The sequence below is a fragment of the Narcine bancroftii genome, unplaced genomic scaffold (genome assembly GCF_036971445.1).
Source record: "Narcine bancroftii isolate sNarBan1 unplaced genomic scaffold, sNarBan1.hap1 Scaffold_620, whole genome shotgun sequence".
NCBI classification, from domain to species: domain Eukaryota; kingdom Metazoa; phylum Chordata; class Chondrichthyes; order Torpediniformes; family Narcinidae; genus Narcine; species Narcine bancroftii.
The window spans coordinates 25,321-50,108 of record NW_027212147.1 but is presented as its reverse complement, the minus strand read 5'-3'; the positions used below and the strand labels follow the sequence as shown (position 1 = coordinate 50,108).

The 24,788-nt window shown below is 55.5% G+C and overlaps 1 protein-coding gene across 2 annotated transcripts; it reads left to right on the top strand.

The window, feature by feature from the left end:
- Positions 1–871: 871 nt before the first annotated feature.
- LOC138751033 (uncharacterized) lies at positions 872–24,467 on the top strand. Of its 2 annotated transcripts, none has more exons than XM_069913132.1 (9): positions 872–932; positions 1,857–1,911; positions 4,832–5,052; positions 5,292–5,340; positions 6,839–6,956; positions 8,308–8,437; positions 8,985–9,119; positions 22,859–22,964; positions 24,381–24,467. In XM_069913132.1, the coding sequence occupies exons 2-8, from the start codon at positions 1,866–1,868 to the stop codon at positions 22,949–22,951; spliced, it is 792 nt and encodes a 263-aa protein (XP_069769233.1). In that variant the 5' UTR covers positions 872–932; positions 1,857–1,865; the 3' UTR covers positions 22,952–22,964; positions 24,381–24,467. The 2 variants fall into 2 exon arrangements, with proteins under 2 accessions (XP_069769233.1, XP_069769232.1); XM_069913131.1 differs by lacking the exon at positions 872–932 and adding an exon at positions 947–1,013.
- The last annotated feature ends 321 nt before the right edge of the window (positions 24,468–24,788 follow it).

The following is a 24,788-nucleotide window of genomic DNA, read 5'->3' as shown; positions in this document are numbered from 1 at the left end:
CGAGGAGAATCTTGGCACCTTCTGGGCAAGAAAGTCTTAACTTGGCTTGGTTAAAAATACCCTCGCTGTGGGAAGGTTTGCGCTGAACCGTGAGAACTTCTTCGCTAGCTTCATAACGAAACCGCAGGCACAACCGTGTCCAAGTTCCACTGTTTGCTCTGCGCTCTCTCTCAATAACGAAACAGTTGTACAGGCAGGATCATCTGAAAGAGGGTCCACAGCTCAAGGTTCCCTCACCGTCCCTCCCACAGCACAGAGCTCCCTCCTCACCATCTTCCTGCAGCATGGAGATCTCTCCTTACTGTCCCTCCCACAGCACAGAGCTCCCTCCTCACCACCCCTCCTGCAGCATGGAGCTCCCTCCTCATCGTTCCTCCTACAGCATTGAGCTCCCTCCTCACAACCCTCCCACAGCTTGGAGCTCCCACCTCACACCCATTCCACGGCATGGATCTCCCTCCTCACAGCCCCTCCCGCAGCGCGGAGCTCCCTCACTGCCCCCTTCCTGGAGTAACGGCATGGATTACAATTCCCGGCAGCGGCGGGGTGCTCCAGATCGTCGACCGTGGTCGGCCCTCTCATTCCCTCCCCCATTCCACTTCATTGCAGGAAGCCACAGAGGTGGTTTGAACTCGCTCCGCTGAGCAGGGGAGATCGAAATCTGCCTCGGAGAGGGTGTAGTGGGGGAGAGAAGGGGTGGGGGGGAGAGCACCACCTGTGTGCCTGACTCCCTCTCTGACCCACTCTGTCACTCCAGAGGGGTTGGAGAGAAGAATGCCCTGCATTCCTCCCTCCACCATGGTCTACCTTACTTGCGACCCACCCCGAGGTGTTACAGGATGCCTGTGCCGTACACACACGTCCCCGCCTCCTCACACACTCCCCCCCCCTCACACAAACAACCTCCATTTTGATGCCAGAACAACTAGAAGGTACGCCTGCCTGCTCATATACAGCACCCTCCTCCTTGATGGCGACGTTTGATCGCTGAACTGCCCCTCAGACTGATGGAGGTGTGTGTGTGTGTGTGTGTGTGTGTGTGTGTGTGTGTGTGTGTGTGTGTGTGTGTGTGTGTGTGTGTGTGTGTGTGCGCGCATTTGTGGGGATGTCTGTGAGTGTGTGTGTGTGTGTCTCTGTGCACATATGTGTGAGTGTATTTCTGTGTGTGTGTGTCTGTGACTGTGTGTGTGTTTGTGTGTGTGCGTGCGCATGTGTATGCGTGTGTGTCTGTGTGCATGTGAGTGTGCGTGCGCAAGTGAGTGTGTCTGCGTATGTGTGTCTCTGTGTGCGTGTTTCTGTGTTTGTGTGTGTGTGTGTGTGGCTCTGTGCGTGTGTGTGTCTCTGTGCATGTGTGTGTGTCTGTGTGCAAGTGTGTTGGTGCGTGTGAGAGTGTGTGTCTGCATAAGTGCATGCCTGTGCACATAATTAACGTTTGCACGTAATTAGCGTGTTCTGAATGGCCAGGAGCCATTTGAACAGTGCAGTCAGAGGGAGGGGAGCGAGGGTCAATGAGATTCGGTTCCACCACACCACATCCCCCATGCTGGTGAAGGTAGGAGAGTTCCCTCCACACCGCTAATCCCGCAGCATGGAGCCCCCTCCTCACGAGCCTTCCCACAGCGTGGAGCTCCCTCCTCACTGCCCCTCCCACAGCACAGAGCTCCCTCACCACCTCACTGCTCTGAGACATGGTGTTGGTTGTGTTGGTACCAAGCAGAGTGTGAGGAGTGTGACCCTCAACAATGGGAGCATGAGCCAGCACCCTCAGGCTAGGGGGGTGGTGGGTGGGCGCTGGAGCCCAGGATGAGTGTCAGGAATGTGATCATTGACAGACGTGTATTCCATCTCTCCCACAGGAGCAGGACATGGATCAGGAGGCTGTGAGACAGCTTGACCATGTCTTTGCATCAAGTAAGTAGTGAACCTCCCCACCCCTCAGCCCTCCCCGACCCCACAGCCTCTTTCCCAATTTCTCTGAAACCCAAAACCCGCACAGTCACCCCTCCCCTCCTCTCCGTCACAGTTCTCGCATCCTTTCATCCCCTCACCCCCACACTCACCCTCACTGAAACCCTACACACACCCTCACATCCCGCACTCTCCCCTCTCCCTGACACACTGCACACACCCTCTCACCCCCCCAACTCTCCCCTTTCCCTGACACCTACACATACCCTATCACTCCCCTCTCCACCGCTCTCCCTGACACCCTACACGCACCCTCTCACCCCCCTATTCTCCCCTCTCCCAGACACCCTATACACACCCTCTCACCCCCCAACTCTCCCTTCTCCCTGACACCCTACACACACCCTATCAGCCCCTCCCCATCATTCTCCCCCTCCCTGACACCCTACATGCACCCTCTCACCCCTCCCACTCTTCCCTCTCCCTGACTCCATTCATGCACCCTCTTACTCCCCCACTTTCCCCTCTCACTGACACCCTACACACTCTCATACATCCCCACTATCTCTTCTCCCTGACACCCGACATGTACCCTCACACTCTCCCCCACTCTCCCCTCTCCCTGTCACTCTATACACACCCCACCCTCCCCTCTCCCTGACACCATACATACACCCTCACACCCTCCACCCTCCCCTCTCCCTGACACCCTACACACACCCTCACATCCCCTACCTTCCCCCTCCCCGCTCCCCCTGTCCTCAGTTCCTCCCCTCCCTCACCATCCCCTCAGCAACCACCCACACCGTTCCCACTCTTCATCCCTTGCTCCTTCTCTCTCGTTGTTCCATCCACAAGGATCAGAAATGGGAGCAGGAGTCGGCCATTCGGCCCGTCAAGCCTGCTCTGCCGTTCAATGTGATCATGGCTAATCTGATGATAGGCTCATCTCCACCAACCTGCCTCTTCCCTGTATCCCTCAATTCCCCTATGAAATTAAAATCTATCCAACCTCATCTTAAATATATTTACTGAAGTCGCCTCCACTGCTTCAATGGGCAGAAAATTCCCCACCCTCTGGGAAAAGCATCTCCATCCTAAATCTACTCCCTTGGATCTTGAGGCGATGACCCCTTGTTCTGGTCTCCCCCACCGATTAGAACAACTTAACCACCTCTATCTGATCCACGTTTCATAATTTTATCAGATCCCCTCTCATTCGTCTAAACTCCAGCGAGTCCAGCCCCAGACGCCTCAATCTCTCCTTATTGGCCAACCTCTCATCTCTGGAATCAACCTTGCAAACCTCCTCTGCACCACCTCCAAAGCCAGAACATCCTTCCTCAAGTCAGGAGACCAGAACTGCATGTGGTTCTCCAGATGCGGCATCTCCAGGACCTTGTACAGTTGCAGCAGGACCTCCCGGTTCCCAAATTCGATCCCTCCGGCAATGAAGGCCAATGGGACATTGGCCTTCAAACCTGTAAACCAACCTTTGGTGATTCATGCACCAGCTCTCCCACGTCCTCCTGCACAGCAGCAAGATACAATTGCTTACCGTTCAAATAATAATCCTATCTTCCATTCTTCCTTCCAACGTGGATCACCTCACATTTACCAACATTGTTCTCCACCTGTTGAACCCTTGCCCACTCACTGAACCTATCTCTATACCTCTACAAACTCTCTGTATCCTTTGCACCATTCACTTTTCCATTCAATGTAGTGTTACCTTTCCTGCTGTCCCTCTCCCACGGGACAGATGCAGCAGTGGAGGAAGGAGGGAGCGAGGGTGGAGAGCAGAGATGGGGTGTTGGGGATGGAAAGGGGGGAGGAGAGACAGGTAGGAAGAATGAGAGGATGGAGGAAGGTAAAACATAATGAAGAGGGAAGACGAAAAGGGAGAGAAAGAGAGAGGAGGGAGATTATGTAGAAAGAGAGGCCTGGAGAGAGGGAGAGGAAAGGATGAAGAGAGGAGGTAGAGAGGGAGTGGGGCAAGGAGATTGGGGAGAGTGAGGGAGGGTAGGGTAGGTAAAATTGAGGTGGCAGAGGGAGAGGGATGGGAGAGGGCAGAGAGGGGGGTGGAGGAGAGGGGTTTGAGAGGGAGAGGGGTGGAGAGGAGAGAGGGTGGAGAGGGACAGTGAGGTGAGGAGGGATAGGGAGGGTGGGTAGAGGGATAGAGAGTGGAAATGGGGTAAAGGGAGGGGGCGAGGAAAGGGAAGTGTGGAGAGAGGGGGAGAGAGGTGTGGAGAGGGATAGAGATGGAGTGGGGAAATCGGGAGGTGGGGAGAGGGGTGTGGAGAGAGAGAGGGGGAAAGGGGAGGTGTAGAAAGAGGAGGAGAGGGTGGAGGGGACATGGGAGAGTGTGAGGAAAGAGGTGGTGAAAGGGATGGAGAGGTGGGGAGAGAGGGTTGGAGAGATGGAGGAGAGAGTAGTGGAAAGAGGGGGAAAGAGTGGGACAGGGGGTGAGGCAGTGGAGGGGAGAGTGGTAGAGAAAAGGTGGTGAGGCAGTGGAGAGGACTGGAGAGAGGGGGGAGTAGAGTGGAGAAAGGAAGGTATGGTTGAGAGATAGATGGGGAGAGAGAAGAGAGAGGGAGAGGTGGAGGGGAGAGGGGAGGAAAGGGGAGAGATGGGTGGGTGGAGGGGGAGTGTAGGGGATGGGGGAATGGGAGAGAGAGTGGAGAGGATGAGGGAATGGAGAGGGTGAGGGGGAATGGAGAGGGAGGGAGAAATAGGGAGTAGAGAGAAGGGGAGGGAGTGGAGAGAGAGTGGGGGGTGAGGGGGAGTAGAGAGAGAGAGGTGATTTGAAGGGAGAGAATGAAGCCAGTGGTCTGCAGGGGTGAGGGAGAGCACAGAGAATTGGGGAGTGCAAACAGTCAGCCAGCAGTGTTACCTCTCACCCCAGGCCCCTCTGTCTCTGCAGCCTCCTCGCCTGTGGCCATGGACACCTTGGGACCATCCAGTGATGGAGAGCTGGGCGGGGAAATCCCAGAACTTACTGGGAAGGAGGAAGCTGGGGCACGCTCGCCTGAGGGCCCAGAGCTTGACAGGGAGAGGCTGGTGGGGTCTGACACCTCGGCCAACCTGGAAGATGGCCAAGAGGTGCCCAGTCCAGGAGAATGCTCATTCAAAGCTTCCGTGCAGGTTAGTGGGCACTCCTCACCGCTCTCCGCCCCTCTTCCAACATGGCAAGGAGCTCCCTCACTGCCCCTTCCATAATGCAGAGCTCCCTCCTCACCACCCCTCCTGAAATGCGGATCTCCCTCCTCACTGCCCGTCCCACGGCATGGAGCTCTCTCTTCACTGCCCCTGTGGTTTCTCCCCATCTTCCTCCCACCCAGAGCAACCAGGCATGGATAAGACTCCTCCTCTCTCTCTTACAGACGGAGCAGCATCCTATGATAGACCAGTCAGCAGCCGGAGGCTCCCAAGGTGAATGACAATCTGGAGAATGAGGAAAGGTGGTCAGTGTGAGGAGATGGCTGGGGTCAGGGTGATGTACTAATGAAACCAACCCCTGCACTGCACTCTGGTCCCCAACATCCCTCCCTGTAACTGTATACCCCTCTCTGTCTCTGTAAACCCCTCCAGTCCCCTACACCCCTCCCTGTCTCTGTATACCCCTCCAGTCCCCTACACCCCTCCCTCTCTGTATACTCCTCCAGTCCCCTACACCCCTCCGTCTCTGTAAACCCCTCCCGTCCCCTACACCCCTCCCTGTCTCTGTATACCCCTCCAGTACCCTGCACCCTTCCCTATCTCTGTAAACCCCTACACCCCTCCCTGACTCTGTACACCCCAACACCCCTCCCTGTCTCTGTATACCCCTCCAATCCCCTGCACCCCTCCCTGTCTCTGTATACCCCTCCAGTCCCTTGCACCCCTCCCTGTCTCTGTAATCCTCTCCGATTCCCTACATCCCTCCCTGTCTCTATATACCCCTCTGGTCCCCTACACCCCTCCCTGTCTCTGTATACCCCTCAAGTCCCCTGCACCCCTCCCTGTTTCTGTATACCCCTCCAGTCCCCTGCACCCCTCCCTGTCTCTGTAATCCCCTCCGGTCCCCTATACCTTCCTGTCTCTGTAACCTCCTCTGGTCCCCAACACCCTTCCCTGCCTCTGTAACCCCCTCCGGTCCCCTACACCCCTTCCTGTCTCTATACCCCCTCTGGTCCCCCACACCCCTCCCTGTCTAACCCACTACAATCCCCTACACCCCTCCCTGTCTCTGTAACCCCCTCCAGTCTCCAACACCCCTCCCTGTCTCTGTAACCCACACCAATTCCCGACAGCCCTTTCTGTTTCTGTAACCCCCCCTCCTCGAATCCCCTAAACCCCTCCCTGTCTCTGTAATCCCCTTCTCCAATCCCCTACATCCCTCCCTATCTCTGTAACCACCTACGGTCTACTACATCCTCCCTGTCTCTGTAAACTCCTCTGGTTCCCAACACCCCTCCATGTTTCTGTCATGCCCCTCTGGTCCCCTACACACCTCCCTGTCTCTGTAACTCCATCCGGTCCCCAACACCCCTCCCTGTTTCTGTAACCCCCTCAGGTCCCCAAAATGCCTCCCTGTTTCTGTAAACCCCTCCGGTTCCCAACACCCCTCTCTGTCTCTGTAAAGCCCTCTTGCCCCCTACACACCTCCCTGTCCCTGAAACTCCCTCCAGTTCCCTACACCCCTCCCCACCTCTGTAATCCCCTACACCGCTCCATGTCTCTATAACGAGAGGCAGGCACGAGGCATTCCATACCCCATACATTGTGGATCACGTGACTGAGAATGAGGCCCTTAAGCCCATCAAGGCCCTGTTGGATATTGGAATAGTGCAGTCCCATCTCCCAGTGAATCCTGTCATGGTCTCTGGGGTGTGGGTGGCAGGAGAGGGGCAGCCCTTAGTCCCTAACCCTGTTGCTCTATCCCCTGCAGCCTTGCTGGACAGCCTGCAGAAGGAGAATGCCAAACTCCGGTCCCTGCAGACAGAGCTGTTCCACGAGAGGTCCAACCTGTCTCATTCCATGCAGGAAATGGGCCGAGAGCTACAGAGGTAAGTGAGGAGTGGGGGTAAGGGAGTCTATGGGGATGGATTATAGAGACAGAGGGTGGTGTGGGGGACTGGAGGGGTTTAAAGAGACAAGGAGAGGTATAGGAGACCGGAGGGGTTTACAGAGACAGGGAGGGGTGTGGGGGACTGGAGGGGGGTTAAAGAGACAAGGAGAGTTGTAGGAGACCGGAGGGGGTTACAGAGATAGGGAGGGGTGAGGGGAGACCAGAAGGGGTTACAGAGACAGGGAGGGGTTTCGGGGACCGGAGGGGATTACAGAGACAGGTACAGTTGTAGAGGACTGGAGGGGTTAAAGAGAAAGGGTGGCATTTCGGGGACTGGAGGGGGTTACAGAGATAGGGAAGGGTGTGGGGGATCATAGTGGGTTACAGAGACAGGGAGGTGTATAGGGGACCAGAGGGGGTTACGGAGACATGGAGGGGTGTAGGAAGTTACAGAGTGGGTGAAGACACAGAGGGAGTCGGGGATCAGAGAGGGTTGTAGGAACCTCTCTCACACTTGGGTGAGTCCCCTCACACCCCTAACCCATGGACAATGGAGACACAGAAAAGGTTGGAAATCAGTGCAAAATCAGAATTCACCGTCATGAACAAGTGAGGAAATTTGTTGTTTTGCGGCAGCTTCACAGCGTGAACATTTATGTAAAACCACCTTACAAAATAAATAAAAATAGTGAAAGGAAAATAGGTTGGGCTAGCGAACGGCGCCTCGCTGTGACGGCATCAGGGATCAGGGCCGGGGTTTGAATCCCTGTGCTGTCCGTCAGGAGTCTCCGGTTTCCTCCCACTGTTCGAAATGTACCGGGGATGCAGGTTAATGCGATGTAAATTGGTGGGCACGGACCCGTGGACCGGAAGTGCCTGTTACCGCACTGTATGTCTAAATTTAAAAATAAAATGTCAAACTAATTCTGGTTCATTGATCGTTCAGGAATCTGATGGCGGAGGGAAAGAAGCTGTCCTTGTGCTGCTGAGGGCTCGTCTTCAGGCTCCTGGACCTTTTCCCCGATGGGAGCAGAGTGCAGTGGGCCTGGGTTCTGGGGTGGGGATAGAGGCTACTTTTTTTAAGACATCACCTCATGTCTATGTCCTCAATAGAGTGAAGTCTAGTGCCCATGATGTTGCAGACTGAGTTTACATCCATCTGGGGTTTATTCTTGTCCTGAGAGTTGGCGCCTCCATACCAGGCAAGGATGCAACCGGCCAGAATGCTCTCCACAGTCAATATGTAGAAGTTTCTGAGTCTTCGGTGGGAGGTAGGGGAACAAGAGGACAAGGCTAGGCTCTTGTGACTTCCACCCCACCTTCTCCATCTTCCCACCCACTCCCCCCAGCTCTAGCGCGGAGAACATGAGACTCAGACGGCAGGTGGAAGACTTTCAGCGCAGAGGCAGAGATTCCGACGTGGGACAGCATGTATCCCCTCTGGCAGGAACGGACAGGGAGCGGACTGCTGAGGAGGAGGTGGGCTACAGTCCGGAGATAATCCCATCATGTCAGAACCCGGGGCAAGGAGCACCAAGAATGGGGTCTGGGCTGGAACAGAAACTAGGGATTCAGAGGGTGTTCCTGTACTGAGAGATAGATCCCTGGGAGTGGATAACAGGCCAGGGTTTATATCCCATCCCCGGGAGTGGGTAACAGGCTGGGGTCTGATCCAGGGAGTTTATATCCCATTCCCAAGAGTGGGTTACAGGCTGGTGTCTGATCTAGGGGATTTATATCCCATCCCCGGGAGTAGGTTACAGGCCAGGATCTGATGTAGGGGGTTTATATCCCATCCCTGGGAGTGGATTACAGGCCAGGGTCTGATCCAAACTTTCAAGGGTTTACAAAATGAAGGAAGAATCCCCGGGAGTCAGGTTCAGGGGGTTTATATACAGGAGTGCACCCCCAGGAGGTGGGTTCTGGTGGGGTGTGTGTTTATTTATAGGATCCCCTCCCTGGGCATGTGAATTGGGTTGTCTCCCAGGTCCCAGCCTCCCATGACCAATCACTTGCCCTGCCCCAGGCTCGCCTTGCCAAGGCCCAGCTCTCCCTGCTGTTGGAAAAATATGATCGGATCGAGAGGGACAATCAGGCGATGGCTGACGAGATCCACCACTTCCGGGAGGAGATTGGCCGACTGCAGCAGTGCTCAGTGCAGGTCAGTGACCGGTGCCCTTCTCTCCCCTGTTCTGCGTGACCTTCTTCTACCTGCCCACTCTCCAAACCTCCTCTCCTACCTGTTTCTCCCCTGCCTTTCTCCCCCGATCTCCCCTGCCCTTCTCCCCGTTCTCCCCTGCTCTTCTCTCCCGTTCTCCCCTGCCCTTCTCCCCTATTCCTCCCAATTCCCTTCTCCCTCCTGTTCTCCCCGCCCTTTTTCCCCGTTCTCCCCCTGCCCTCCCCCCATTCTCCCCTTCCCTTCTCCCCGTTCTCTCCTTGCCCTATTCCCCCCTTATCCCTTCCTTACTCCCCCTGTTCTCCCCATGCTCTTCTCCCCCTGTTCTCTCCAATGCCCTTCTTCCCCTGTTCTCCCCATGCCCTTCTCCCCCGTTCTCCCAATGCCCTTCTTCCCATCTCCCCATGCCATTCTCCCCCCTGTTCTCCCCATCCCCTTCACCCCCATTCTCCCCAATGCCCCTTCCCATCTCCCCAATGCCCCTTCCCATCTCCCCATGCCCTTCTCCCCCTGTTCTCCCCGTGCCCTTGTATCTCTGTTCTTCCCATTCCCTTCTTCCTATCTCCCTATGCCCTTCTTTCCCGTTCTCCCCATGACCTTCTCCTCCCTGTTCTCCCCAATGCCCTTCTTCCCCTGTTCTCTCCATGCCCTTTTATGCCTTGTTCTCCCCATTGCCCTTTTCCCCTGTTCTCCCCGTCCCCTTCTCCCTCCATTCTCCCCAATGTCCTTCTTCCCCGTGCCCTTCTTCCCCCTCTGCTCCTCCATGCCCTTCTCTCTGCTGTTCTCCCCGCACCGGTCTGTCCACCTCCACGCCCTACACTCCCCATCCTCCCTGAAGCCTTCTCCGCCTGTTCTCCCCTCCTCCCCTCTGTCCACCCTGTGGTCTTCACCCCCCCCATTCTCCCCTCTGTCCACCTCCAGCACCCTCTTTCCCCCACCAACCTCCTCCTTGCCCTTCTCCTCCTGACTTCAGCACACAACCGCCTCCACCTTCCACCTCTCCCCGGACTCTCTGCAGCACAGACCTTCATCCCACATAGTCCTTGTTGACCGTGATGCCAACCCCCCCCCTCCAACTTGCACTGGGTCTACGTCCCCACACCCTTGACCCAGTGCACCCCTGAAACATTGCTACCAAGAAACAGGAGCAGGAGTTGATCATCTGGCCCATCAAGCCTGCTCCGCTGTTCAATGTGATCATGGCCGATCTGATGATCATTTCCACTGACCTGCCTTTTCTCATATCTCTTAATTCCCCTATGATGTAAAAATCTACCCAACCTTGTCTTAAATATATTTACTGAGGTTGCTCCACTGCTTCAAGGGCAGCGAATTCCACAGATTACCCACCCTCTGGGAAAAGCATCTCCATTCTAAATCTACTCCCCTGGATCTTGAGGCGATGTCCCCTTGTTCTAGTCTCCCCGACCAATGAGAACAACTTATCCACCTCTATCTGATTCACGCCTTTCATCATTTTATACGTTTCTATCAGATCCTGTCTCATTCTTCTAAATCCCAGCGAGTCCAGTCTGAGACACTTCAATCTCTGCTCGTAGGCCAACCCCCTCATCACTGGAATCAACCTGGTGAACCTCCTCTGCATCACCTCCAAAGCCAGTACGTCCTTCCTCATGTTAGGAGACCAGGACTGCACGTGGTTCTTCAGATGTGGCCTCACCAGGACCTTGTACAGTTTCAGCAGAACCTCCCGGCTCCTAAATTCAATCCCTGTCTCCACCTTACCCAGCACCCTGTGTGAAAGTTCAAACTTCACCTGTGCCTCCTCCAGTTCAAACCCTGTCTAAGCTCTCTGTGCCCCCCCCCCCCCCACCCCGAACACACAAAGCTCCTCCCCAACTGTTCATCATTCCTGTCCAAATTTGGTCAGCTCAGCGAGTGGCGGGTCAGAGTTCAGGCAGGCTGACAGATCCCTGGCTGCTGGTTACCAGCCACCAGCTGGTTAGAGTTAACTCCTTCCAGTGAAAGGCAGTTGAGCAGAGAGGGGATTCAGTCTCAGGGTGATGGGGAAATTGTCCTCACGGTAAGGGGGGTATTGTCCCCATGGTGAGCGGGATATTGTCCGCAATGTGAGGGGGGAAATCAGTCCCCTGTTCTACTCCATGCCCTTCTCCCCATTCTCCCCCTGCCGTTCTCCCTCCCCATTCTCCCCATGCCCTTCTCTCCCCTGTCCCCCTGCCCTTCTCCCCCCGTTCTCCCCATCCCCTTCTCCATTCTCCCTGTACCTTTCTCCTCTGTTCTCACCCACCCTTCTCTTCCCATTCACCCCTGCCCTTCTTCCCCCATCCTCCCCAATGCCCTTCTAGCCCATTCTCCCCAATGCCCTTCTACACCTGTTCTCCCCAATGCCCTTCTCCGTTATCCCCGTGCCCTTCTCCCCATTCTCCCCTTCCCCTTCTACCCAGTTCTCCCCTTCCCATTCTACCCGTTCTCCCTATGCCCTCCCCTGATCCCGTGCCTTTCTCCCCCTGTTCTCCCTGTGCCCTTCTCCCTTGTTCTCTCCCTGCCATTCTCCCCTGTCCTCCCCAATGCCCCTTTCCCCTGTTCTCCCCATGCCCTTCTGCCTTCCATTCTCCCCAATGCCCTTCTACTCCTGTTCTCTTCCTGCCTTTCTCCCCATTCTCCCTGTGCCCTTCTAGCCATTCTCCCCAATGCCCCTCCCCTGTTTTCCCCAATGCCCTTCATGCCCTTCTACCATTGTTCTCCCCAATACCCTTCTTCCCCTGTTCTCTCCCTGCCCTTCTACCCCATTCTCCCCAATGCCCTTCTCCCCATTCTCCCAAATGCCCTTCTACCACTGTTCTCCCCATACCCTTCTTCCCCTGTTCTCTCCCTGCCTTTCTTCTGTTCTCCCCCCTGCCCTACCTCTGTTTCCCCACCCTTCTCCCCGTTCTGCCCATGCCCTTCTCCATCCTGTTCTCCCAAATGCCCTTCTCCCCCCTGTTTATCCCATGCCCTTCTCCCCTGTTCTTCCCATGGCCTTCTTCCCTCATCCCTGTTCACTCTGTGCCCTTCTCTCCCCGTTCTCTCCATGCCCTTCTCCTCCTGTTCTCCCCCTTCCCTCTATCTACCCAGTGCTGCCCTCCTCCCCCAACTCCCCATCCTCCTTGAACCTTCTCCCCCTGACCCCAGAGCAAAACAATATTCTCACAGTGAAGAGGGATTTGGTCTCACGGTGAGATGAGAATTGGTCCCACAGTGAGGGGAGGAATTCCCTCGACATGAATTGCCTGAAACGCCTCTTACAGTCGGAGAAAGAGAAGCAAACGAGAGTTCTGCCCCCCCTCCCCCACTCCTCCAGAGTCACCGAGTGTCTGGTGATTTGTCTCCAGGGCTCCCACAGTCCCACATATTCCAGTCCAAACCATCAGCAGCCCAAGCTCCTGATCCAAACCTCCAACATGGATCAGTAAGCCCTTCAGTGATCCTCAACGCCCTCTCGCGTCCTGGTTCCGAAACCCAGTACCCCCTTCAACCAATCTTCAGCTGTCCAGTGCAAGTCCCTCAACCGCAGTCCCTCAAGCGTTCCTCGCTTGCGTGGTTCCTTCAGCCACAGACCCCCCTCGCTGGCCCGCCACCACGGCCACTCTTCCACGGGTCGTCTCCTCTGTTTCTCCTTCATGGGGTGGGTCTCCCCGTTTTCTGGTACACTGTGATGGCGCTCTGCTTCTCTGGAGACTGAAACCTCTCGAGGCTGCTGCCAATCACAGGCACCGCCATCTTAGGCATGGACCCCATGGAATATTAAATAAAATCACCGTCGGTTCCCTCAATGGGCTGGTTAAAACCTGTACAGAGCTGCTGGAAGTCGGACCGGGTGTAGGTTGGGGGGGGGGGGGGGTGGTCGTAGTTAGAGTGAGAGGGTTCTCACTGTGTCCATCACTCTGGTACCTTTCAATACCACGACCCCACTTCCTCTCCCATGCTGTTCCCAAAACCCACCATCCCACTCTCCACACACATCCTGTAGTCACTTCCCTTAGGCAGAAGCCTAATAGCCTGAAATTCTCTGATCTCGGAAGTTAAGCAAGCTCAGGACTGGTCAGACTTGGCGGGGAGACCACCGAGGAACACCAGGTGCCTTAGGTCTCTGTGAGGGGCACTGGACAAAGTGGCGACTCCCTGTTGTCCTTACGATGGACAGAAGTTAAAGAATTTAATGCATGTTACATTTTAAATGTAGTATTACGTGGCAATAATGGAACCCTTACCATTTCCCCCCCTTCCATCTCCATATCCCTCCCTATCTCTGTACCTCCCACCGATCCCCTCCACCCCTCCCTATCTCTTAACCCCTTCATGTCCACAACACCCCTCCTTATCTCTGTAACTCCTTCCGGTCCCCTACAATCCTCCCTGTCTCTATAACCCCCTCCGATCCCCTATACCCCTCCCTATCTCTGTAACCTCCTCCGATCCCCAACACCCCTCCCTGTCTCTGTAACCCCCTCCGATCCCCTATACCCCTGCCTATCACTGTAACCCCTTCCGGTCCCCAACACCCCTCCCTGTCTCCGTAACCCCTTCCTGTCCCCAACACTTCTCCTTGTCTCTGTAACTCCTTCCGATCTCCTACAACCTTCCCTGTCTCTCTAACCCCCTCCGATCCTCTACACCCCTCCCTATCTCTGTAACCCCCTCAGATCACCCACACCCCTCCTTGTCTCTGTAACCCCCTCCGGTCCCCAACACCCCTCCCTGTCTCTGTAACCCCCTCCAATCCCCACTCACCTCCCTATCTCTGTAACCCTTTCCTATCTCCAACACTCCTCCTTGTCTCAGTAACTCCTTCCAGTCCCCTACAACCCTCCCTGTTTCTATAACCCCCTCCGATCCCCTATACTCCTACCTATCTTTATAACCCCCTGAGATCATCTACACCCCTCCCTGTCTCTGTAACTCCCTCTGATCCCCTACACCCCTCCCCATCTCTGTAACCCCCTCCAAACCCCTACACCCCTCTCTGTCTCTGTAACCCCCTCCATCCCCAACACCTCTCCCTATCTCTGTAACCCCCTCCGATCCACTACACCCCTCCTTGGCTCTGTAACTCCCTCCAATCCACCAACACCCCTCCCTGTCTCTGTAACCCCCTCTGGTCCCCTACACACCTCCCTATCTCTGTAATCCCCTCCCTGTCTCTGTAACCCCTGTGGTCCCCCACACCCCTCCCTGTCTCTGTAACTCCATCTGATCCCCTACACCCCTCCCTATCTCTGTAACCCCCTCCAGTCCCCTACAGCCCTCCCTATCTCTGTAACCCCCTCCGATCCCCTACACCCCTCCCTGTCTCTGTAACCCCCTCTGATCCCCTACACCCCTCCCTGTCTCTGTAACCCCCTCTGGTCCCCTACACACCTCCCTATCTCTGTAACCCCCTCCCTGTCTCTGTAACCCCTGTGGTCCCCCACACTCCTCCCTATCTCTGTAACCCCCTCCGGTCCCCAACACCCCTCCGTGTCTCTGTAACCCCCTCCGTTCCCCTACACCCCTCCCTATCTCTGTAACCCCCTCTGATCCCCTACACCCCTCCCTGGCTCTGTAATTCCCTCCAATCCCCAACACCCCTCCCTGTCTCTATAACCCCTTCCTGACCCCAATACCCCTCCTTGTCCCTGTAACTCCTTCCGGTCCCCTACATCCCTCCCTGTCTCTGTAACCCCCTCTGGTCCCCTACACCCCTCCCTATCTCTGTAACCCTCTCCATGTCTCTGTAACCCCTGTGGTCCCCCACACCCCTCCCTATCTCTGTAACCCCCTCCAATCCCCCACACCCCTCCCTGTCTCTGTAACCCCTTCTGATCTCCTACACCCCTCCGTGTCTCTGTAACCCCCTCCGGTCCCCTACACCCCTCCCTATCTCTGTAACCCCCTCTGATCCCCTACACCCCTCCCTGGCTCTGTAATTTACTCCAATCCCCAACACCCCTCCCTGTCTCTATAACCCCTTCCTGACCCCAATACCCCTCCTTGTCCCTGTAACTCCTTCCGGTCCCCTACATCCCTCCCTGTCTCTGTAGCCCACTCCGGTCCCCTACACCCCTACCTATCTCTGTAACCCCCTCACTGTCTCTGTAACCCCTGTTGTCCCCCACACCCCTCCCTATCTCTGTAACCCCCTCTGGTCCCCAACACCCCTCCCTGTCTCTGTAACCCCCTCCGGTCCCCTACACCCCTCCCGATCTCTGTAACCCCCTCCCTGTCTGTAACCCCTCAGGTCCCTATCACTCCTCCCTATCTCTGTAACCCTCTTCCGGTCCCCAACACCCCTCCCTGTCTTTGTAACCCCCTCCAGTCCCCCACACCCCTCCCTATCTCTGTAACCCCCTCCGGTCCCCAACACCCCTCCCTGTCTCTGTAACCCCTCCGGTCCCCTACACCCCTCCCTATCTCTGTAACCCCCTCCCTGCCTGTAACCCCTCAGGTCCCCCACACTCCTCCCTATCTCTGTAACCCTCCTCCGGTCCCCAACACCCCTCCCTGTCTCTGTAACCCCCTCCGGTCCCCTACACCCCTCCCTATCTCTGTAACCCCCTCCCTGTCTGTAACCCCTCAGGTCCCCCACACTCCTCCCTATCTCTGTAACCCCCTCCGGTCCCCAAAACCCCTCCCTGTCTCTGTAACCCCCTCCGGTCCCCTACACCCCTCCCTATCTCTGTAACCCCCTCCCTGTCTGTAACCCCTCAGGTCCCTCACACTCCTCCCTATCTCTGTAACCCTCCTCCGATCCCCACACCCTTCCCTTTCTCTGTAGCCCTGCTCTGGTTCCCTACACCCCTCCCTGTCTCTGTAGCCCCCTCCGGTCCCCACACCCCTCCGTGTCTCTGTAACCCCCTCCGGTCCCCTACACCCCTCCCTATCTCTGTAACCCCCTCTGATCCCCTACACCCCTCCCTGGCTCTGAAACTCCCTCCAATCCCCAACACCCCTCCCTGTCTCTGTAACCCCTTCCTGACCCCAACACCCCTCCTTGTCCCTGTAACTCCTTCCGGTCCCCTACACCCCTCCCTGTCTCTGTAACCCCCTCTGGTCCCCTACACCCCTCCCTATCTCTGTAACCCTCTCCATGTCTCTGTAACCCCTGTGGTCCCCCACACCCCTCCCTATCTCTGTAACCCCCTCCAGTCCCCAACACCCCTCCCTGTCTCTGTATCCCACTCCGGTCCCCTACACCCCTACCTATCTCTGTAACCCCCTCACTGTCTCTGTAACCCCTGTTGTCCCCCACACCCCTCCCTATCTCTGTAACCCCCTCCGGTCCCCAACACCCCTCCCTGTCTCTGTAACCTCCTCCGGTCCCCTACACCCCTCCCTATCTCTGTAACCCCCTCCCTGTCTGTAACCCCTCAGGTCCCCCACTCTCCTCCCTATCTCTGTAACCCTCCTCCGGTCCCCAACACCCCTCCCTGTCTTTGTAACCCCCTCCGGTCCCCCACACCCCTCCCTGTCTTTGTAACCCCCTCCGGTCCCCCACACCCCTCCCTATCTCTGTAACCCCCTTCGGTCCCCAACACCCCTCCCTGTCTCTGTAACCCCTCTGGTCCCCTACACCCCTCCCTATCTCTGTAACCCCCTCCCTGCCTGTAACCCCTCAGGTCCCCCACACTCCTCCCTATCTCTGTAACCCTCCTCCGGTCCCCAACACCCCTCCCTGTCTCTGTAACCCCCTTGGTCCCCTACACCCCTCCCTATCTCTGTAACCCCCTCCCTGTCTGTAACCCCTCAGGTCCCCCACACTCCTCCCTATCTCTGTAACCCCCTCCGGTCCCCAAAACCCCTCCCTGTCTCTGTAACCCCCTCCGGTCCCCTACACCCCTCCTTATCTCTGTAACCCCCTCCCTGTCTGTAACTCCTCAGGTCCCCCACACTCCTCCCTATCTCTGTAACCCTCCTCCGATCCCCACACCCCTCCCTGTCTCTGTAGCCCTGCTCTGGTTCCCTACACCCCTCCCTGTCTCTGTAGCCCCCTCCGGTCCCCACACCCCTCGCTGTCTCTGTAACCCCCTCTGGCCCCCTACACCCCTCCCTGCCCCTGTAACTTCCTGCAGCATCTTCCCTGAGCTCTGAGCTCTCGGGGAGAGCAGGGGGATGGGGGGTGTGTGGGGGAGGTGATTCAGGGAGGAGCCTGCTGGAAGCTCTGCTTGTACAGATTATGATGAAAACTGTGTGTGTGGGAATGCTTGGATACCATCGCCATGAGTCAGCCTTTAACCCTATCAGCCCAGCCCACTTCACCCCTCCACATCCCAGATGTTCTCGCTCTGTTCCAGATAATTTATGTCTGATCCTGTCTGTTTCTCCGCTCTCTCTCTTCCTCTCTCTCCCTCCCTGAATGTTGATCTACCATTTTATCCGATTTCTGTCTCCCCATTTCTCCCCTTCTGTTCTTTCTCTCTCTCTCTCCCCCCTCTCTTTCTTTTCATCCAATAGAACATAGAACACTACAATGTCGTGCCGACCCATGCATTCATTAAATTAAATGTTGAATCCTCCCAGCCCCATAACCTTCCATTTTTTTCCATCCGTGGGTCTGTCTAAGAGTCTCATAAATGCCCCCTAATGTTCCAGCCTCCACCACCACCCCCTGGCGAGGCATTCCAGGGCCCCACAACTCTCTGTGTGTAAAAAAAAAACACCCCTAAACTTCCCTCCCTTCACTTTATACGGACATCCTCTGGTGTTTGCTGATCTCGCCCTGGGAAACACGCACTGGCTGTCCACCCTATCTACGCCTCTAAGGATCTTGTTGACCTCTATCAAGTCTCCTCTCATCCTTCTATGCTCCAAAGAGAAAAGTCCCTGCTCTGCTTCTTTGGCTTGGCTTCGTGGACGAAGATTTATGGAGGGGGTAAATGTCCACGTCAGCTGCAGGCTCGTTTGTGGCTGACAAGTCCGATGCGGGACAGGCAGACACGGTTGCAGCGGTTGCAGGGGAAAATTGGTTGGTTGGGGTTGGGTGTTGGGTTTTTCCTGAGGTCCCTGCTCTGCTAACCTTGCCCTATAAGACTTGTTTCCCAATCCAGGCAACATCCAGGTCAATCTCCTCTGCCCCCTCTCCACAGCTTCCACATCCTTCTTGTAATGAGGTGACTAGAACTGAACACGTGGGGTCTCATCAGATATTTGTAGAGCTGCAACATGACCTCTCGATTCTTGAACTCAACCCCCCCCCCATTGCCTCTACAGTCCCCTTCCCTTCCCCCTCTAACCCCTCTCCCTCCCTCCTCCATTTTCCTGATCCCTCTCCAAACTCCTCCTCTCCCTCTCTTTTCCCTCTCAGTGCATCTCTCCCTCTCTCTCTCCCTCTCCCCTCCTTCCTTCGCTCTCCTGACATGGTGATTCATCCCAATCGTTTACCCACATGACCTTACAAGAATGCACGCCAATGGAGTGGATTCCCCATCTCTCTCACTCTCTGTTTGTTGCTTTATGTCTTCATTCCACCCCCTCCCCTCCCCCCCTCAGAGGCAAGAAGGAACCCCCACTCCCACAGTGCTGGACTTGGAATACTGATAGTTGGACGCATATACTCGTGCAAGAGCACGAGAGCGAGTGAGAAAGAGAGGGGGAAATGGAGTGAAAGAGAGAGACAGACAGAGAGAGAGGGAGGATGGAGTGAGAGTCAGAGAGAGGAGGAATGGAGTGAAAGAGACAGACAGAGAAGGGATGGAGTGAAAGAGTCAAAGAGAGAGTGAGGGGGTGGTGAAAGAGAGAGAGAGAGTGAGGATCATTGAAGTGTAACACAAGATCTAGGAGCAGAAGTAGGCCCATTGGCCCATCGCGTCTGCCCTGCCGTTCTAATCATCCTCCCACACCCCCCACTCCCCAGCCTTCTCCCCATAACCCTTGATGCCCTGACTGATTAAATGCCTCAGGCTTAAATCCGCCCAATGACCTCTCTTCCACCGCAGCCTGTGACAATAAGTTCCACAGACTCACCGCCCTCTGGATGAAGAAATTCCTCCGTATTTCTGTTCTAAGCGGATGCCCTTCAATCTGAAGTTGTGCCCTCTTGTCATGGATTCCCCCACCGTGGAAAGCATCCTTGCCACATCTACTCTGTCCAGGCCTTCCAGCATTTGAATTGCCTCTGTGATGCCCCCACCCCCCTCCTCCCTTCATCCTTCTGTCCTCCCTTTGAGTCCAGTCCAAGAGCTGAGAATCGTCGCGGGGAACAATTTCAGCAGAAGGCTGATCAGAGCTTCGAGCTGCACTCCCCTTCATACGGTAATGGCTGGTCACACGAACCCTGTTCCTCCTCCTTGTCCATACCCCTTGATCCCTTCAGCCGGAAGGCCTGCGTCCTCCAGAGGTCACAGGAGGAGAGTCCATAGTCACTCGGTGACTCTGAAGGGGATCTCTTTTGCTTCTCTTTCTCTCGGGGAGTCGGACGACACTAATGATGGCTCTTGGTTGGCCTTACGACAGGCAGAAGGCAATTCCATAGAAACATAGAAAACGCAGCACAACACAGGTCCTTCAGTCAACAAAGTTGTGCTGAACATGTCCCTACCATAGAAATGACTGGACTTACCCATAGACCTCTATCTAAGCTCCAAAAGCCTCTTCAAAGACCATATCGTATCTGCCTCCATCACCATTAGTCATTCCACACACCTATCACCTTCTGCATAAAAATGTTCCTACTCCCCAGCACCTTAAACCCATGTCCTCTTGTGGCCGCCCTTTCAGCCCTGGGAAAAAAGCCTCTGATGCCCTCAGAATCCTCTATTGGGTCACCTCTCGCACCCCCCCCCCCCACCTCCACCGCTCTGAGGAGAAAAAGCCAAGTTTACTCCACCTGTTTTCATGAGGCCTACTCCCCAAACCAGGCAACCTCTTCTGCCCCCTTTCTATGGCTTCCGGTAGTGAGGTGACCAGAACTGAGCACAGAACTGAGTGGGGTCTGACCAGAGTCCAACATGATCTCTCGGCTCCTCAATTCAGTCCCATGATGGATGAAGACCATCTCAACCACAGAGTCAACCCGTGCAGCGTCCTGTAGACCTGGACCCCAAGATCCCTCTGCTCCTCCACACGGCCAAGAGTGAATGCTACATTCTGCCGTCATGTTTGACCGACCGAAATGAACTGGGTTGAACTCCACCTGCCACTCCTCAGCTCGGTCCTGCATCCTATCAGTATCCCGTGGTAACATCTTACAGCTCTCCCCCCCCCCACACCACCATCCAACGTTACACCTTCCGCGGAGGGCAGAACCACAAGTTTGCAACTCTCCGCGTCTCATCAAACACAGAGGTTCAGGCGGGGGTGGGGAACTCAGCATATCCCACCTTGTCCAGACCAGGCAGAGATGTACATATGTGTCATAGCCTGTACCATGTAAAAGCCCACCCCTGATTTTTGACTCTGGCCACCAATGCCCTGATAGCGGCCTCTCTTCAAAGCTCCGGCCACCTGCCTATCCAAGTTCCCGTCACTCTGACCGTGGACTCTCGCCTCAGCCACCCATCTGTCCGGTCTCCCAATCACCCGAACGACATAGGTATGTACTTCGGTCAAAGGTAGATTGCTTGTAAAAGTAGACCCCATAAATTTTACTCAAAATTTTAGTCCGCAAAACTTGACTGTTGCGCTCGTAGAAGCAGGAACTAATATTTCAGACCCAAAGCCTCAGGCCTGAAACATCAGTGATATATCTTTGCTTCCTGTGAACCCCAGCATCCGAAATGTCCCACCCCTCATCTTTAGACTGCGACGTGGCAGAGAGAGAGAGGGGATGAAAGGATTGAAAAGAGAGCAACAGGTAAACAGAGAAATATAATGAAGGGCAGGAGCAAACGGAGGGAGGGGAGAGAGTGAGGGGATGAAGAGGGGAGAGAATCAGAGATTAACGGAATAAGATCATGGAACTTTCTGTTCCACGTGATATCTCCTGATAAAATGATGCAGCCAAGGGTAAAGCATCTTGACAATCTGGATTGACACAGAGTGAAGCTCCCTCCGCACTGTCCCATCACACACAACCGAGGTCAGACACAGAGTGAAGCTCCCTCCACACTGTCCCATCACACACTCCTGGGGTCAGGCGCAGAGTAAAGCTCCCTCTGCACCGTCCCATCGCAAACTCCTCGGGTCAGACACAGAGTGAAGCTCCCTCCACATCGTCCCATCACACACTCTTGGGGTCAGACGCAGAGTGAAACTTCCTCCACACCGTCCCATCACACACTCCTGAGGTCAGACACAGAGTGAAGCTCGCTCAGCACCGTCCCATCACACATTCCGGAGGTCAGACACAGAGTGAAGCTCCCTCCACACCATCCCATCACACACTCCCGGGGTCAGACACAGAGTGAAGCTCCCTCCACACCGTCCCATCAGATAGGTCGGGAGAACCCAGTGTGAAGCTCCCTCCGCACTGTCCCATCACACAGGTCAGGGGGAGCCCAGTGTAAAGCTCTGTATTGCTGCAATAGGGAATCTAAAATCTAGCTGTTTGAATCACCATCATATGTCCCAAGACCTTCAGGGAATTGGTCTTCCTGAAGAATAGGAAACTGTACCAGCCCAAATGAATTGGCTGTGCCAACCTGGAGCAGAGAAACACATCCGGCCCCACAATGGACACAGAGCAGGCTCAGCCCCCCATTCTGGGAACACCAGCTCAAGGCTCTGCCACAGTAGGAACTGAGGCTACTTGTTCTTATCGCAGGACCCTTCAGTTGGGCTTCCCCGCTCTGCCCAGGGCCTGGCTGTGTTGGGTCTCATATCTCAGCATTCAGGGCAGGCCTGCAATTGGTGTCAAGGTACCACAGGGAGTCTGTATTCCCCACCCTGCTTCCCCTACACCCCTCCCTGTCTCTGTAACCCCATCTGGTCCCCTTCCACTGCTCTCTGTTGCTGTAACTCCCTCTGGACCCATAAAACCCTCCCTGTCTCTGTAAACTCCCTCCAGCCCCCTACACCCCTCCCTGACTCTGTAACTCCCTCTAGTCCCCTACTCCCCTCCCTGCCTCTGTAACCCCCCCTCCGGTCCTCTACACCCCTCCCTGTCTCTGTAACCCGCTCTGGCCCCCTACCCCATCTGGTCCCCTCCACTGCTCTCTGTCGCTGTAACTCCCTCTGGACCCATAAACCCCTCCCTGTCTCTGTAACCCCCCCTCCAGCCCCCCTACACCCCTCCCTGCCTCTGTAAACCCCTCTGGTCCCCTACACCCCTCCCTGTCTTGTAACCCCCTCCGATCCCCTACACCCCTCCCTGTCTCTGTAATTCCCTCTGGTCCCCTACACCCCTCCTTGCCTCTGTAACCCCCCTCCGGTCCCCTACACACCTCCCTGTCTCTGTAACTCCGTCTGGTCCCCTACGCCCCTCCCTATCTCTGTAACCCCCTCTGGTCACCTACACCCCTCCCTATCTCTGTAACCCCCTCTGGCCCCCTACACCCCTTCCAGACTCTGTAACGCTCCTCCAGTCCCACTACATAACTTCCTGCAGTGAATCATGTCCTGACCCTGTGGGTCCAGAGGGGTTGATCCCACTGGAAACGGGAATATGAGGAGGGAGAGAACAGTTGACCAGGTCCAGCAGTGAGGGCATAAGAAATGGGAGATTGGGGACAAGGGTAGTGGCAGTGATCCTGTTTCGTACAGGCCTACTCAAAAGAGCCTGTAATGGTGGGAGGTGATGGAGAGAGAAGCATCCGGCCGACGACAGGGCTAAAGAGTGCCTTGTTTTGCAGGCGTCAGGTGCCAGATCCCGGTACATCGCCATGGGCATCAGTATTCTGCTGGGACTTGCCTACATCTGGATCTACCTGGATGACCTGCTGTAACCCCTTCTATCAGGTGACCCTCTTTACTGTCCCATCACACACTCCCGGGGTCAGGAACAGAGTGACACTCCCTCTGCACCATCCCATCACATACTTCCTGGGGTCAGTCACAGAGTGAAGCCCCCTCCACACAGTCCCATCACACACTCCTGGGGTCAGACACAGAGTGAATCTCCTTCCGCACTGTCCCATCACACACTCACAGGGTCAGACACAGAGTGAAGCTCCCTCCTCACCATCCCTTCACACACTCCCAGGGTCAGAAACAGAGTGAAGCTCCCTCTGCACCATCCCTTCACACATACCCGGGGTCAGACACAGAGTGAAACTCCCTCCGCACCGTCCCATCACATACTCCAAAGGTCATACACTAAGTGAAGCCACCTCCACACTTTCCCATCACACACTCCTGGGGTCAGACAGAGAGCCCCAGAGATGAGTTCCTTGCCCCGGGTGTGTGTTAATGGCTGGAGCCAATCGCTTCCTCAATGTATGTGTTCATTTGGAGGCAAAATTTGGAGAATTGTGTGCAGTTTGGTCACCAAACTACAGGAAAGATATCAATAAGATAGAAAGAGTGCAGAGAAGATTTCTGGGATGTTGTCCAGACTTCAGGAACTGAGTTACAGGGAAAGGTTAAACAGATTTGGACTTTATTCCTTGGACCGTAGAAGAACGAGGAAAGATTTGATCGAGGTGTTTAAAATTATGAAGGGGACGGACAGGGTAAATTTAGGTCAGCTTTTTCCACTGAGGGTCAGTGAGATCCATAACAAAGGACATGGGCTAATGGTGAAAGGGGAAAAGTTTAGAGAGAACTTCTTCATGCAGAAAGTGGTGGGAGTGTGGATCGAGCTGAAGTAGTGAACGTGGGCTCAATTTTAACATTTAAGAAGAATTTGCATGGGTACATGGATGGGAGGGGTACAGAGGGCTATGGACTCATTGCAGGACAGTGGGATTGATAGCCACGAAGTCTAGAGCAGGGGAATGATAGTCTTTCATAAACACAAGACTTTGGCTGGCCCAGATCCAGGTACAGGAATGGCCGGAAGGGGGGGAAGAGAGGTCGACCTTTATGGCCAGGTCATAAGGGGAGGAGGCATAGGAGATGAATCACTAGTGGGCAGGCCAGTCTCATACATACAACACACAGGTAGGGAATAATGTACAAGGAGAAATCATATCAGGGACTAGGCAGAAAAATAGTTTGGTGCAGACTAGAAGGGCTGAAGGGCCTGTTTCTGTGCTGTTGTAGTCTATGGTTCTATAGTGTCTGCCCTGTATTAGGAAGGACGGGGAGGGAGAGTTGGGGGATGGGTTCCTTAGCCTGTGTATCGAGCCGCAGACTACCGTGCCTGTGGGGAATGGGCTTTGGGGCCTGGGTGACTTGCTTTAACCTCCCCTCCTGTCTCTCTCCTTCCTTCAGACATCCATCGCCGGAGAGATGAGAGGACCCCCCCCCTACCCCACTCCCACCAGTCCTCCCGCATACTGCGCACGTCACCTCAGCCAACTCTCCGCAGCCCCAGATGGTGGCTGGCCTGTTCTTCAGCCCGAGCCTTGGCCTGCGACTAGGCCTGGTGGTCAGTCTGTGGCTAGGCCTCAGCTTGGGCATGGGGTTCAGTACAGTGATGGGACTAGGTGTCAGTCCGAACTTGTAGCCTGGGGCCCCGGAGCCACCACAAAGCCCACGGACCGAGCTCTAACCCAGGGTTTGTTTGTGTTTGGTCGATCGGAGTGCCAATTGTTGTGAGAGGCAGTTATTTTACATCCTGGGAATGATTCCGCGCAGAATCCCCACTCAATGCTCTCTGCTATCTCCAAGCGACCTGCC

What these genes read in the sequence shown, in the direction of transcription:
- LOC138751033 (XM_069913131.1), top strand. An exon ending in ATGGGCCGAGAGCTACAGAG is followed by an intron (nt 6,957 to 8,307) that starts GTAAGTGAGGAG and finishes CACTCCCCCCAG; the next exon opens with CTCTAGCGCGGAGAACATGA. An exon ending in TGCAGCAGTGCTCAGTGCAG is followed by an intron (nt 9,120 to 22,858) that starts GTCAGTGACCGG and finishes CTTGTTTTGCAG; the next exon opens with GCGTCAGGTGCCAGATCCCG.